The following is a 14,652-nucleotide window of genomic DNA, read 5'->3' on the forward strand; positions in this document are numbered from 1 at the left end:
ACGATCCCGAGATACCGACGAATTATCGTGTACTCGTTCGATTATAACCGAGACGAAAACTTACTTTCCCACGGGACGCTGCTCTCGGCGATCTCGATAACGTCTGGCGAGGTTTTTCCTTTTGTTCTTCTTTTTCTTTTTTTTTTGTTTTTTCGGACACCGATGCCAACGTGTACGGAGAGAGCGGTTTTTGCGCGCCTCGACTCGCTCGATCGAGAACCGAAGAGCGAATCGCGGCTCGCAACTCTCAGCCCGCGGCCTGCGAAGAGAGAACGTGTGCTTCTGGGCTCTGCCGAAGGGCGAAGGGTCGCGAAGCGTTGGTCGTGAAACGAACCGGCCTCAAACTGGCTGCATCGAAAAATAATTGCTCGTTGACAGGCCGTGAAATGAATTTATTTAATTTCAGATAGGTATAACAGAATTACACGGCAGTTGAAGGTGCGATGAAGCCTGGGCTGGCGTGACGAGCCACTCGATGAGATGCGGAGGCAAGTCCAGTCGCCTCGGGAAACACGAGGGAGCACGACTCGACTCGACTCGACTCGACTCTCGACTCTCGACTCTTCTCGAAACCGGTGCCGACGATTCGCGGCAAAGTGAAATTTAATTTCGTCGACGATGGAGTTCTCTCTCGGTACTGGAAACACGGAAAAATTAGGAAATGTTCGGAATCGGAGCGGTGCAACGAGAAGATCGGCGCGGTTAATGAAAATTCGTTTATTTTTGTCCGTGCTACATCGAGAACACGGCCGTTGACGCTATACTCTACCATAAAAGATTTTATGTACAAATTCCAGCGTCTCGAGGGGAGACGCGTTAATACTATCGTGGTATATGTTACAGCTAGGACTCTCACGCTCATTCTCGCCGTATCTCTTTCTCTCGCGCATGCACGCTCTCTTGCTCTCTTCGCACACAGGATCGCGAACGCGCGTATAATACAAATTATTGACCGCCGAGGGGCCGTTCGCGGTACAACGACGAGCCGATTCCGGCTGATTCGGCGGGAACGCTTCGATTATGTACAAGATCGCTCGAGCTCGGAACAGGAGAGAGAAGACCCTCCGATTCCGAGACTGGAGAGACGGAGACACGTCTACGGTTACATTACGCGGGGACACAGAGAGCGAACAAGTACGGGCCATTTCCCTACGACTAACTTACGAGTAAGGTTCGACGGAGCGTCGAGCGCTCGGAACTCGGAGGAGTTTCCCGCTTCGAAGGGGGAACGCACGAGCCCCGTATCGAACCGTGCGACGAGAGGCTCGTCGAGGAATCAGGAGCGAAACAAAGTATCGATACCCAAGATCCTCTGAGCCGACGTTCTCGTGTTTCCGCTCGCGCGGAATTCTTTGGCTGAGCCGCGTCCTCCGGTGCGGCGCGGCACGGCGCGGCGCGGCGCGGCGGCTATAGGCAACAGGCTATAGGTGACAGGCGACAGACAGACGACAGGACGAGGTACGGGCCGCGTTATCAACGGCGAATCGAGGGGGTGCGCTAATTGGGGGTGGTCGGGCGAGTCCTCAGCGGCGGAGGCGTGCTCGCCGGTGGCGGGTACGGCGTGTACCTGAGGGAGGGAGCGGTCGCGGTGGGGGGCGAGGACCTTCGCGAGATCATCGCGACGGGTGGCGGCTGCCAGGGCCAGGGCAGGGCCGCCGGGTACGGAAAGGGCGCGGTGGCCGCCACCGCGGGGTACGGCGAGGAGGCCCCGGTCGCGGGCCTTGTCCCGGGGTGAGTCTGTCCCACGGTCCCGTACAGCAGAGCCGTCGAAGGCGTCATCCACGGCGGCAACGCGTGCGCCGGACTGTCGTGCTGCGACTGCTGCTGCTGCTGCGACTGCGACTGCTGATGGTGATGCTGCTGGTGATGGGGATGATGGTGTTGCTGTTGCTGCTGCTGCTGGGCGCCCAGCGCGGCCGCCGCGGCCGCCGCTGCGGCTGCTGCTGCCGCGGCCGGAGACGACATCGCGAGGTGCTCGTACAACCGAACCGGGGCCACGCCGCATCTCACGAGCTGCTGCTCCATCAGCTCCATCGGGTCTCTGAAACAGCCATCGGAAACCCGACCGATCAGCATCTGCTTCGACGAACAACTCTGCGGCGAACCGGAATCGAGCACGGTATTTCGCCATTTTTCTTGTAGACACATTAGCCTTTCTATCGTTCTTGGTGCAACAGCTATTTATCGAGTTGGCTCGTTATGAATTGAGCAATTATAGGACGATTTTATCACTCTGGGTCGCTGAGATTTCCTGCAGATGATTTGAGAGAACCGGGCGAGCGTGCAAGAAAAGGAGAGGAGCGCGACGTTTTGTCGACCCGGAAATCCGACGCGTTCGACTATGGCGCGCGCGAGGGAGGGCTCAATTAGGGTTAATTAGTAGCGATTGTGCGTTCGAGTGGACGGCCGGACGCTATTGGCGGGAGCGCTGCTAACGAGCGAATTATTGGCTGGCGCATGGCGGTGGTTGAAAACAGCACGGCACGACGCGCAACGCGGCGCGGCGCGGAGCGACGGGGCGCGTTCGCGTGATACTCGCGATAATTAATGGCCGGTGGTATCACCGCGAAGCAGCGCGGACACGTTGCACCGTCATTTCCTACTTTCGTGATTACGCGCGGGAGTGGTACGTAAACACTGTACGATTATCGCCGAGACCATCTCAATTATTAAGGCTTCATTGTCGAACGGCGGCCGGGAAGGAGGAAGAGACGGTGACGGGACGAGGACGATCTCCCAGTCACGGAGACCGGTCCCACTTTTGCGTCCCTGTGTGTGCGCGCGCGCGGCCGCGAGGATGCGAGGATGCGAGGATGTTCGAGACTCCTCGAAATAGGAGCTTTTCGGTTCGTTTCTCTGTCGCGGCGAGCCAAGAACCGATAGCCGGCAGTCGTGAGCCGAGAACCGCGAGACGAGACCCGGCCCGGCCCGATCCCACCCGCGTCGCTCCTCGAGAAAGCGATCTCGATGCCTGGACGCAGTTCGGTAGTCCCTGAGCAGCCGAGTCAAGTGGTCGAAAGAAAACCTGACACCGCGCGCTCTTCGGATAATTTCACCACGGCCCGACCAACGATGATACCGCCTATCGATCATCCCGGTTCCTCGAAAGCTTCCAACTCCCGGCTCCCGGCTCCCGGCTCCCGGCTCCCGGTATCCGTCTCGAGAAACCTCTAGAGATTCTCTTTCGCTTTGTTCGCCGATCAACGAGCTACTTCGGTTCCGCGTGAATTCGAGACTAGCCTGTTTCAGAGTCGAGTTACCGGGATAGGTGGACGCGACACTCGAATCAGACCTTCGGCGTGAACGAGGACGAACGATGGACCTGCATGCGTCTACCACAATCCTGAATTAACCAACAGGTAAACTCGTGCTCGGAACATCAGGAGAAGAAACAGAAATTTTCTGAATTTTACATTTTTGTACATAGTATTGGCTTGTCCGGAGAGTTCGTGCCGTTTTTCTGTAGGTGGCATTAGAATAGGACTGAATATGTCGGAATGATTGAAAACAAATGGTATGTGTAAAAGTGATCTTTCAGGCATTTTTAAAAAAAAGTTTGATCAGGATACATTAATTTTTGTTAGTTCTATACGCTCTTAAATATGCAAAGAAACAGAGTGAGTTATAGACATTTGATGCTTTATTCTTCCGAAAGCTGTTAGAGCTTGGTTGGGATGTGCTACCCCATTCACCCTAAGATTTTCATCTCTTTAGGTCAATACAAAATTCCCATAATGACAAAAACCTTAACTCTTTGGTCGACATAAAAAATCACATTTAAAAGTTTTTCGCCGAAAAACGCAAGTTGCGTGAAAAGATGGAGAACAATTATGGAACAAAATGGCACTTGTAATAATTCAATAAATGTATATCGAAATTTAAATGTACTGCGTTTGAGTTTCCCTTAAAAATCAGCACGAACTTTCCGGATAACCCAATAATGACATCGCTAAGTGTTCGTGTACGTGTGCGCGAGCGAGTAGAACTCTAACTTTTGTTAACCCTTAACGGTCTGGAAGTATTTCAACCAGGTCCAAGCGGAACATGGATAACAAGCGGAAACAAGTTCACAGAAGTGACCTGGCACAATGCTTAACCCCTTAACGCACAGTTTTTTTGAAAAAAAAACCGGCCAAAAAAATCAATTTTTGATATACTGCGCTTTTGTTCCATGGAAAAGGGCTATATTTTATTCTTGAATAAATAAGTGTTATAGCTTACAATCCCATGTAAATGATAAATATCAATAAAACGATTTTTTTTTCTTTGCTCTCACATTGTTATTTTCAATTCTCGATTATTATTATTGAAAAATTATAGCAGCATAAAATACAACGCCGCTCGAATTATCTCGAGTGTGCAAGTTAAGGGGTTAACGCGTTCATTATGTAAATATGACAACACTAAGAGTGATAAAAATAATAAAATAACTTTTCTCGCCATATACGGCCACGTGGCGGCATTGGTCCGTTAAGGGTTACAAAAAACTTTTTAATCAAATTATAAGAAATTCCTACGAAGTCCTATAGGTCTACCCCGCATAGCGTTGAAGTGACCCTGTACGAAAGGGCCTCGAGAATCTTCAAGTGGTTGGGGCCTCTTAGTCCGGCACTGATCGACGATGTTTCCCACTTTTTCAAGATAGAAATTTCCCGAGTGGTCTCGACTTTTACGCCTAATACAATCCCTACCGTGCGACGAAGAAAGAGCGTAACGCGACACCGAGAGACCTGCGAGCAGACGGAATTTCCACGAGCAAAGTTCCTGTTTGCACGGGTCGAAGGGGACCGGCCAAATATCAATTACGCGACTTCTGTTCGAAGCGTTCGAGTTACTTTTAGGGTAACTCCAGCAGGCGAACAGAAGGGAAGGAAGGAAGAAAGGAAGGAAGGAAGGAAGAGCTCGACGGAGCGAAGGGCTCCGAAGAAACGAGCCCTGACTAAAAGAGTCGAGGGATTAGGGGAGAGGGGAGAAGGCCCCGGGCTAATCGCCCCGTTCGGCGTTCGTTCCCTCGAACGTGCCGGACCACACACCGTTGCGCCGCGTCCACGGCCATTTCTCTTCTGGTTCTTCTAAAATATCGCTGTCAAACCCCCGAACTCTATTAGTCGACGCGTACGGGCGTCGATTACGACGTCGCGGCGGATTTGGAAATCGCGTCGAAACTTTCGGAACGGCGATCCGAGCCCGAGAAACTCGAGTTGGCAAGGAGCGCCGCGAATCTTCTTCGTGTTCGCGAAGCGGAAATGACGAGGCACGGCGAACGCGTCGCGACTCGAGTCGAGTCACGGTTAGCCTCCACGCGTTAAGGCGGGTTTGTACTAGTCGTTCCGTGACCCTGAGGGTAAATAGGGCACGTTTTCTATACACGTCGATGCGTATCCGAAGGCCAAGAGGCGCTCGTGATGCCCGCACCAAAGGTCACCTTGCTTCCTCTTTCCCTTTGTTGCATTCCTTTTTACCACGTGAAAGTTGTAATTTTAGGACAAACGCTGTCGACCCTTACTTCAGTATGTCTAAAGAATATTCAGTAATTTTAACGACCCAAAGTAATAAACAGTTCGATCCTGACAGCTGTTTGTAATTATTGTGTCACACACCATGTTTACAGCGTGAAATGTTTATACCGTGCGTACAGTAAAGGTTAATTAAGGTGCGAAGTATTGTTGTCGGTGAAATGACACTGTTGGTTCCCTTAACACGTTGACCGTCATGTCACCAATATGTGGAGGACGGAATTATTTGTCCAGGTTTTCAAATAAATTTTTACGTTAATATATTCGTCGCACCAAATTTGATTAGGATCTGTAAAGAAAGTTGGAGGACTATTCAGTATTATACCTTTAATTTTTTTCTTTAATTATTATAACTTTAATTTTATGGAATTTTTCAGGTTTCTAGTTTGGCAGTCAAAGTGTTAAAATGAACTTTTTTTTTCTGTGTATCTGAAATAATTTTTGACATCATTTATATTTTTATAACAGTTCTGAGTGCCCCATATTTGCAATTTTTCAGGCTGTGCGAATTGGAAAAGGGAATTTCAGAGTAGCAGAATATAATCATATTTTAAAAATTTTTTCACACTTGAACCGGTGACAAAATTTGCAAAACAAGTGACAAATTATTTAAGAAGAACCGTCTTTTGCGATGATGATTAAAAAAAGAAAGAAAATGTCGCTATCTTTAACCCATTTGCACCATTACCGTATATATACGCTCAATTTTCCTGGTCACTGTTACTGGAGCGTATATATACGCTCAATTTATCTTTTCTTACAATGCTGAAATATGAAGTTCTTTTACTTGTAGTCATGTTTGTACTTAAATAGAATTAACAATAAAAAGTTTGGTGATAAAGGCCTTCTTTTCTTATTTCCTTGTGATGCAAATGGGTTAATAATAACCGTGATATAAAATCGTTCCAAACAGCACAGACAACAGAATGATGACTCAACCCCCGTCTCCCATTTTCACATGGACTACAACATATTTCAGTGTCATCAAAATTCCAGACACACTCCCAAGAAAATGATCGGATTCACATGGAACGATTCCCTTCCTAATGTGTACATTTCCTAGAAAAAAATAACTACTATTCTCGTTCTAACAATATGGATATATGTATAATGTACGTATAGTATAAGGACGTGAAAATGAAAATGCTGTTTTAACAAGTGGCGGGAACGTTTCCTATCTCCATGACGTTGTAGAATAGGGATACCGATAGTTTACCTAAAGAGCTGCGGAACCCCTAAAAACACTTTTTTTTTGTGCCATGCACAGCAGGGAACTGTCAACGCGCCCTCGAAGGGCCATCTGGAAATGATCAGAAGTTCAAGATAATGGCTCGGACAGTGTCGAGAAGAAATATCGGAACTCTCTCCGTCGTTGGGACGCACGGATGGCCGTGTACAGAAGCTAGACACAAAAACGGGGTAACCGGGCTCTACGTGGGCCGCTGATTCGGCACCGCGCCGATGAGTATAAACAGACCCTTAACCCTGGCTGCGATTCACGAAGCTTCGCAGCCTGTCGGCCTTGAATTATATCCTTAATGGTTTAATAAAGCTTCCTTATGTACAGACAATAAAAGCCCTAATTGCAGTGCCCGCGGCAGCCGGCTATTACTATTTGCTCCGCGTCGGGCCTTCCGTAGTCGTACCACCATCGACCAATAAATATTTCTCGTCGATCCGTCGTCCGTAGCGCGCGCGGCTAAAACGTTTTCCTCGTAACGCTGCGGTTACGCTCGATATGTTGTAATTACGAGGCACCCGGGCACCGATATACGGTTGCGCGTTCCTAGGGCCGAAGGGAGACCATCGCGACGCGCACACACGTTCGCTCGCAGCCGGGTAGGCCATTTTATATTTTCGCTCGGTTTCGCGAACGCGACGAACGCACGCGCCGCACCGCGCCGCGACGCTCGGACGAGGGTCGATCGTGTCGACGAGGTTGCTCGCGTGTCCAGCCTTTTTCCCGACCAATTCCCTCGGTCGCTCGGGATCGTCGAAAGCCAGCGGAGCACAATGTCTTTGCGTGGCCTCGCGTTCCGAACCGCTCGGTACCAGTCAAAGGATCTCGGAACCGAGAGAACGTCGTGCTTCTCACGCGAGCCTTCTCGCGATCACCGGTGCGCGCTTTCTTGCGACCGAAACACGCTCGCGGCTAGGCTGCTACGCCTCGGGGAATAGAATTTCCGTCGTCGATACGCCGATACCGTTTTCTCTCGAATTTTCTCGAGAGGGACACCCAGGAGGCGACGGACCATCCGATTTCGTGAAAGGTGCGCACCAGCGAAATCCGGAGATATCGGAATAACGGAAAATCGGCGAAAGAGAATAAAATAAAAGAAAGCGAACGCCTTTCGATTTCACGTAAAACGGGTCTGCGGTTGGACGCGGCTAGGCGATATTAGCGCGGAGGGGATTCCATCGAACGGGGAGCCTGTTATTCTCCGCCTCCCCCGAGGCTGACACAGGGCATTAGGTAAGTGGTAGATAATAATAGGTTACACCCCACCGATGGCCGAAGGTAGTTCATCGAGCGACGCGGCTTCGCAGGACGGAGCGTCGGTTTCCCCGACGCTTGTAGCCTCTCTCTGTCTCTGTCTCTCGTGGCCGCGTAGCGTGCGCGAATTCGACGAGAGAGAGAGGGAGAGAGAGAGAGAGACGCCGCGCGCCGCGGTCCATCGCGTATCGCGTTTGTGAAACGATTCTGGAAACGGCGAATCGAGGGTACGCGTGGAAATTGGAAATCGAGAGGAGTCGAAAAAGACCGTCGACGGGAGAAGGCGAGAGAGAAGCGACGTAGTAGAAAGGGGCCGAACACGATCGAAAAGAACCCGAAGAAAAAGAAGAACGGTAAATGAGAAACGACCGGCGGATCGCACCGAAACACGGGTAAGAAGGTTTGAAACGAGTCGAGGAAGCGACGAACCGAGCGAGAAAGAAAGAAAGAAAGAAAGAAACGATCAGAGAGAGAGAGAGAGAGAGAGAGAGAGAAAGACGGACAGACGCGGACGTATCGAAAGGAAGAAAGGAGGGAACGTAACGAAGGGAAGAAGAAAGAACGAAAGGGAGAAAGGGGAAGAGAAAGAGCGAGTATAACAGTGAAGAAATTAATAGCCATAAAATATGAATAGAAATTAGCAGGTTCGGGGTGGCGTGACGCGTTTGCTCGCTCATTTCCTTTCGGCGCGTTGAAAAACAACAAAACAACACAAAATACGGTCGAGCCTGTAATTTACCCGGCTGCCGCCTAGCAGGCCGACGCGCGATCGAGCCGCCTCCGTGTGTATGCGGCTCTCGCACACCTCCGGCCGGATCGTTTCGAGCGGTGTGCACGTGCAAGCCGAGCCGAGCCGCGTCGTGTACGTCCGTAGTCCGTAGCGAGTAGCAAGCCGGTGTGAGTGGCCTCTCGAGAACCGGAGAACTCGTACGCGCGAGCGAGCGAGCAAACGCTCCTTCTTCGACGTCGACTCGTCTCGTCTCGTCTCGTCTCGTCCCGTCTCGTCTCGTCTCGTCTCGTCTCGACCAGGCTCGACTCGACTCCGAGTCTCGCGAAGTCAGGCCATCATCGTCGTCGCACGGTAGGTATGGAAGGTAATGATCCGGTAATGACCCTGACGTGTAGGATAGCCAGCCGATATACGCGCGGCAGCGGCCAGGTTGAGCGTCCGGTGCTTCTCCGTTTCTACTCGCGCACCCAAACGGATCGAAGCCTAGCCGAAATCGAAATCGAAATCGAAATAAAAACCGAACCGGAGCCAGTGCTTTGAAAAAACTCGGCGACGCGACGCACGGCTAAGCCTCTCTGTCTTTGCGTTTTAAACGTCGGTTATTATCGGTTGTCCTGGTCCACCGATTCTACGCGGATCCACCAATGGGATACCTTGGTCCGGTGACCGATCGATGGAAGCTCGGCGGGCGATGGATATGGGTCGGTTGTTCGAGTTGTCGTCGCGACGCCAACTTTCGATGCCGATGTCCGCGAAACCGAAAAATGAGCTCGAGATCCTTCTCGCTGGAGGACGACGATGCTCGAGACAGAACGGGAACGAGAGAGAGAGAGAGAGAGAGAGAGAGAGGGAGAGGGAGAGATCAACAGAGATCGAGAGAAAGATAGAGAGAAGGAGGAAAGGGAAGAGAAGGACGATGGGCTTGCGAGGGGGAAACGAGGAAGAAGACGGCCGGAGCGGCAACGGTAATGACAGGCCGTCCGCTCTCGAAGCTAATATAGATGAATGCCCTGCCCTCCTTGCCCTCCGGAGCCAGCAGAGCCAGCAGAGGGAACAACGTGAAATCGCTCTCTTTCCCCGACCCCGTCCTCGTCATCCTCGTCCTCGTCCTCGTCTCCTCGGCTCACCGACACTCTTCCCGACCGTTGCGACCGTTTTGTGTTTCGACAACCGGCAACCGGCAACCGAGAACGCGTCCTCGAGCATGATCGCGGATCGCGAGGAGACGCGCACGACTCCGGATAACCTTTCGTCGACGTTCGGTCGTTTTCTTTTTCGCGATGCCGCTCGATCGTCGAGAACCGTGACTTTGATGGAAAAATGACGAGTCGTTTGTCGGTAGGATCGATACCCCATCCTTTGATCCTTGGATCGTTCGTGCTCTCTCTTTCTCTCTCTCTCTCTCTCTCTCTCTCTTTCTCTCTCTCTCTCTTCGGACGTTCCTGAGAGCACGCCCGTACCCGAGGAGTCGAAGCAATTTCGAGTTTCTCGCGGCAGCTGACCGTAAATTTGGAGCCGCGGGACGAGAGAGGGCGAGTCGGAACGCGAGAGCGGTGGAGGAAGCAGGGAGGTGGCAGGGAGCAAGGAGAGGAAGAAAAGAAGAGGGACGAGACGCGACCGCGTTTTTATAAACGGTTCTTAAATTTTCGCAGTTACCGTAATATCTTTATAACAACGATTTCGGGGCTTTTTGCGGGCACGTATGCGAGCGCGGACCCGATGATGGTCGGCGAGAGGGCCGTAACAGTCGAGGGAACGGGGTACGCAGAGAGAGAGAGAGAGAAAAGGAAAGTAGAGAAGAGCAAGCTAGGGCAGGGGGTGAGAGAAAGAGGGAAAGAGAGCAAGAGAGGACGGAAGGGACGGGAAAAAGGGCCGGAGGGGCATCTATCTATCAGCGGCGGCGTGAAGTGGGCGGGAGCATGCGCCGTATTGCCCCGTACGGCCGCTCTCTCATTAACTCCGGACGCCGCCAGAGCCGCATCCGTGCAGCCGAACACGACTGCCGTAACCGCCAAAGCCGCGCGTTCCCTTCCGTTCCCTTCCGTTCCGCTCCATTCCTCTTAACCGACCGAATCGAACCGTTTTCTTCGATCTTGCACACCCTCTTATCGCGACCGATGCGTTCCGGCGCGGAGCCGAGCGGCGGCGCAACGACCTTTGCCGGTCTTTCGTTGTTTCGCGATCCGCAATTCGCCCCTCCCCTTTGCCGGTCCAAGCCCCTGGTGGAAAAATCATTTTCCTCGCGTAAGCTCTCGGAGAAGACCGAGGCGGCGCGCGTCCGCTCGATATCCCTTTCTCGAGAACTCGAAAGAGAGCCCTCGATGGTCGGGCGCTGGCCAACGGAATGACGGGGCAAGATATTTCGTGATCTCGGTTAGGCAGGTGCTGATTTGAGGAGGGTCGTGGTAGACGGACCAGTGATTTCGGAACGATCGTCTTTCCTCCAAACTGCCGTGTCATTAAAGTGGTCGATCGACGACCGAAACGCGTCGCCTCGCGTCGCGTCGCGTCGATCCGTTAAGAGACGATTTTAGCCTGGACAAACAACGGGGCCCCACGACCTTCCCACCCCGTCCGTCCGGGTCGTCATCGATCGTGTCTCCCGTGATTTCGTCGATACGAAGAATAGGAAAGCTGTCGACTCGTCTTCGCTCGTCTTGCTCGTCTCGCTCGCTCGGTCTGACGTTTCACGAAAAACGTTGAAAAGCCTGTCACGCCCACCGGTTCTCGGAAACGCGTTAAAACTCGCGGCGAACGCATTAGTCGAGGAAAGGACTCTGCGGTTCGACCGAGCTCTCGACACGCCTCCGATTTGCACGTGATTACCGGCGAACCCGCTCCTTCTCTTCTTCTTCTTCTTCTTCTCCTCTCTTCTCTTTACCTCGTCTCGCCTCTGGTATCCTATCCGTCTCGGTGAACCGAAACACGACCGTCTTTGGTATAGCCGTGGCGCGAACAGTCCTCGAACGTTTCGAAGGTTTCCTACAGAATTTCAAAAGCGGGTCTCGAACCGCCGCGCGCGATCGACCTCGAAATCTGGGCCGCGCGATAACAACGAAAGCGGGGCTGTCCGACTTATCGAGCGAAACCGGCAGAGTTTCCAGTGCGGCTGCATTAAAATCTTTTAATTATTGCTCCATTGCGGCCGAGGAAATTCTTTAATCGCATCGGTTGCGCGATCCACGAGACAGCAGGTGTTGCCGCAGACGGCGCGCGAACCTTTCGAAAGGACGAGACGCGGCGAGAGGAGACAAGAGACGAGAGAAGAGAAGAGAAGAGAAGAGAAGACGCGACAGCGGTTCGAACGCGAATACCTGCGCAAATCGGCACGAGCGTGTTGCGGACTCGAGATTTCGCGAAGCGACACGGAGCACCGTTTTCCGCGCTGGAAACATAGGGCCCGGCAGGAGACGATTTTATTGGATCGTAGTCGTCGATTCTCCGCGCCATGCTGCCTCGCATCCTGTGGCCGGGCGCATTTGCATAAAACCTTGAGTCGCGATCCGATGATCGTCGAGAGATCGGCCGTGTAAACGATTTAGTGGGCGTATTCGCACCCGAGCGTGGTCGCCACTGTTCGGCCGCGTTAATTGAAGAGAAACGAGCGGATAACCGTTTCGACGGGACTCTTCGCGATCGTTGCTCCTGCGGTCGATCCGTCGAGACTCGGCCGGGATCGGTCCCGCGAGGCCAATCGAAATCGATCCGCCCAGAGCGGTCGATTATTACGCGAAGCCGCGCCGCCAGCCATCTGCCAGGATTAATGAAAACGTTGCTAATTGGGGCGTTATTTTGTCGCCGTTAACGGCCGATCCATCGACGCTTTGCGTTGCACCGTGCCGCGCGAACGCAAGCAACGAACACGAACACGAGGTAAGAACACGCACAGGGAAGAAAGAATACATTTCTGTCATGCGTGTACCGCCCTGTACTCGTAAACGCGAACGCAAAACTCGAACTCGAACGCAAACGCGCAAAGGCGCGGCTCTCGGGTCGGCTCAGCTCCGCTGCGACGACTAGCGAGCGACCGAGCAGGTGCATCGTCATTCATGTAGATAGATGATCGCGGATAACTCGGGAATCGGCCGACTGTGCGCACGCTTACTCGGGATCAAACGCGCGCCTCTCCTTCAACATTTAGCGTTGTATAAATTTCCACTTTTAACGAGATCTAAGAGATCGCGCGATAATTCGGCCGGCGCTATGATTAAGGTGCCGACGTTATAATGGCGCGTAATGATCGCTTCGCCCGCTCCGGCCAGCCTCGCCTCCTCGCGCCTTCTCTCGAAACGACTCGATCAACCCCGCGAGAAGCAAATTGACCGATCCGTTGGGACCTCGTCGACGAGCAACATCTGTTGGCGTCGCGTCGCGTCGCGTCGCGTTCGCTGTTTGCTACCTACCGATCAAAGTCCGTCAGCCTCGAAGAGTCCCGGAAACCTTTGGCGAACGGGTTGCTGTCGATCTTCAGCTTCGTTATCTGCAACACGATCGTAATCTTGTCGATTGGCAGCCCTTTGGCGCGAGAGGCAAAGCAGAAAAAGCAGTGTGTACGTTTCCAAGGAAAAACTTTAAGTTTATGCGTTAATGCAGCCTCATAATATGGGATTTACGTGTTTACCAGAAAGAAGTCATGAAAACTAATTCGGTAGGCTTGAAAAGATAATGCAGCAAGGAAACATTACCAGCACAAAGTGAACACAACTTTAAACGGCAATATCTAGAAAGTGAATTGCCATGCGGCGTTCTTCCTTACAACCAGTGGCGGGGTTAACGGTAAGCGGACTAAGGCCCCCTTTCATTTTTGTTAATGAGTTTGCGAGAGTCTTCTTGCAACTTCTATTTCTTACTCGAGTTTGAGTGCGCCAAAATTTTTACCGCGTTGGACCCCCTTCCTTTTTCGTCAATAAGTTTGTGCGAGTATTCTTGCAACTTCTATTTCTTACTCGAGTTTGAGGGCCCCAAAATTTTTACCGCGTGGGGCCCCCCTTTTTTTGTTAACACTAGCTACCAAGTACGAAATATATAAAACTTAAACGTCGTGTAGAAGGGAGAAGATTGAATTTACTTAAACTTTGTAGTAGTCCCATTATAATATGTGCTTCAATAAAGAAATCAAACGACATATAATAATAATAATAATAATAATAATTCAATAATTTCCTATGAAAACGTTCGTATAATTTCAATAATTGTGAAATAAATAACTGGTCACTTTGACCGTGGTAGGTTTAATGTTAATAAGTTTGTGAGACTCTTCTTGCAACTTCTATTTCTTACTCGAGTTTGAAGGCCCCAAAATTTTTACCGCGTGGATGCCCCTTTTCTTTTGTGTTAATAAGATTGTGAGGGTCTTCTTGCAACTTCTATATCTACCTTGAGCTTGAAGAACCCAAAATTTTTACCGTGTAGGGCCCCCTTTCATTTTTGTTAATAAGTTCGTGAGGATTTTCTTGCAACTTCTATTTTTAACTTGAGTTTGGGTGCCTCAAAATTTTTACCGCCCGGGGCCCCCTTTCCTTTGTGTTAATAAGTTTGTAAGGATTTTCTTGCAACTTCTATCTCTAACTTGAGTTTGAGGGCCCCACAATTTGTACCACATTGGACCCTCTTCCTTTTTCGTTAATAAGTTTGTGCGAGTATTCTTGCAACTTCTATTTCTTACTCGAGTTTGAGGACCCCCAAAATTTTTATCGCGTGGATGCCCCCTTTCTTTTGTCTTAATAAGATTGTGAAGGTCTTCTTGCAATTTCTATTTCTAACATGAGCTTGAGGGCCCCAAAATTTTTACCATTTGGGACCTCCGCTTGACTCGAACCGCCACTGCTTGCAGCCACAGATCAGAGTTCGAAAGTTTTCGATAAATTGTTAGGCTTCTATTTCGGAAGTTTCGGAGCTAATCGTCAGTTTGA

At 51.2% G+C, this 14,652-nt stretch overlaps 1 protein-coding gene across 1 annotated transcript in view; it reads right to left on the minus strand.

The window, feature by feature from the left end:
• Nucleotides 1–1,422: 1,422 nt before the first annotated feature.
• The window catches only part of LOC143361372 (uncharacterized), a 44,191-nt gene continuing 30,961 nt past the window's right edge, over nucleotides 1,423–14,652 (minus strand). The window contains exons 5-6 of the mRNA XM_076800711.1: nucleotides 13,144–13,220; nucleotides 1,423–2,041 (exon numbers count right to left, since the gene is read on the minus strand). Coding sequence (XP_076656826.1) covers nucleotides 1,498–2,041; nucleotides 13,144–13,220 — 621 coding nt within the window. The 3' untranslated portion in view covers nucleotides 1,423–1,497. The remainder of the gene's footprint in view (nucleotides 2,042–13,143; nucleotides 13,221–14,652) is intronic.

Source organism: Halictus rubicundus, chromosome 15 (genome assembly GCF_050948215.1).
Source record: "Halictus rubicundus isolate RS-2024b chromosome 15, iyHalRubi1_principal, whole genome shotgun sequence".
NCBI lineage: Eukaryota > Metazoa > Arthropoda > Insecta > Hymenoptera > Halictidae > Halictus > Halictus rubicundus.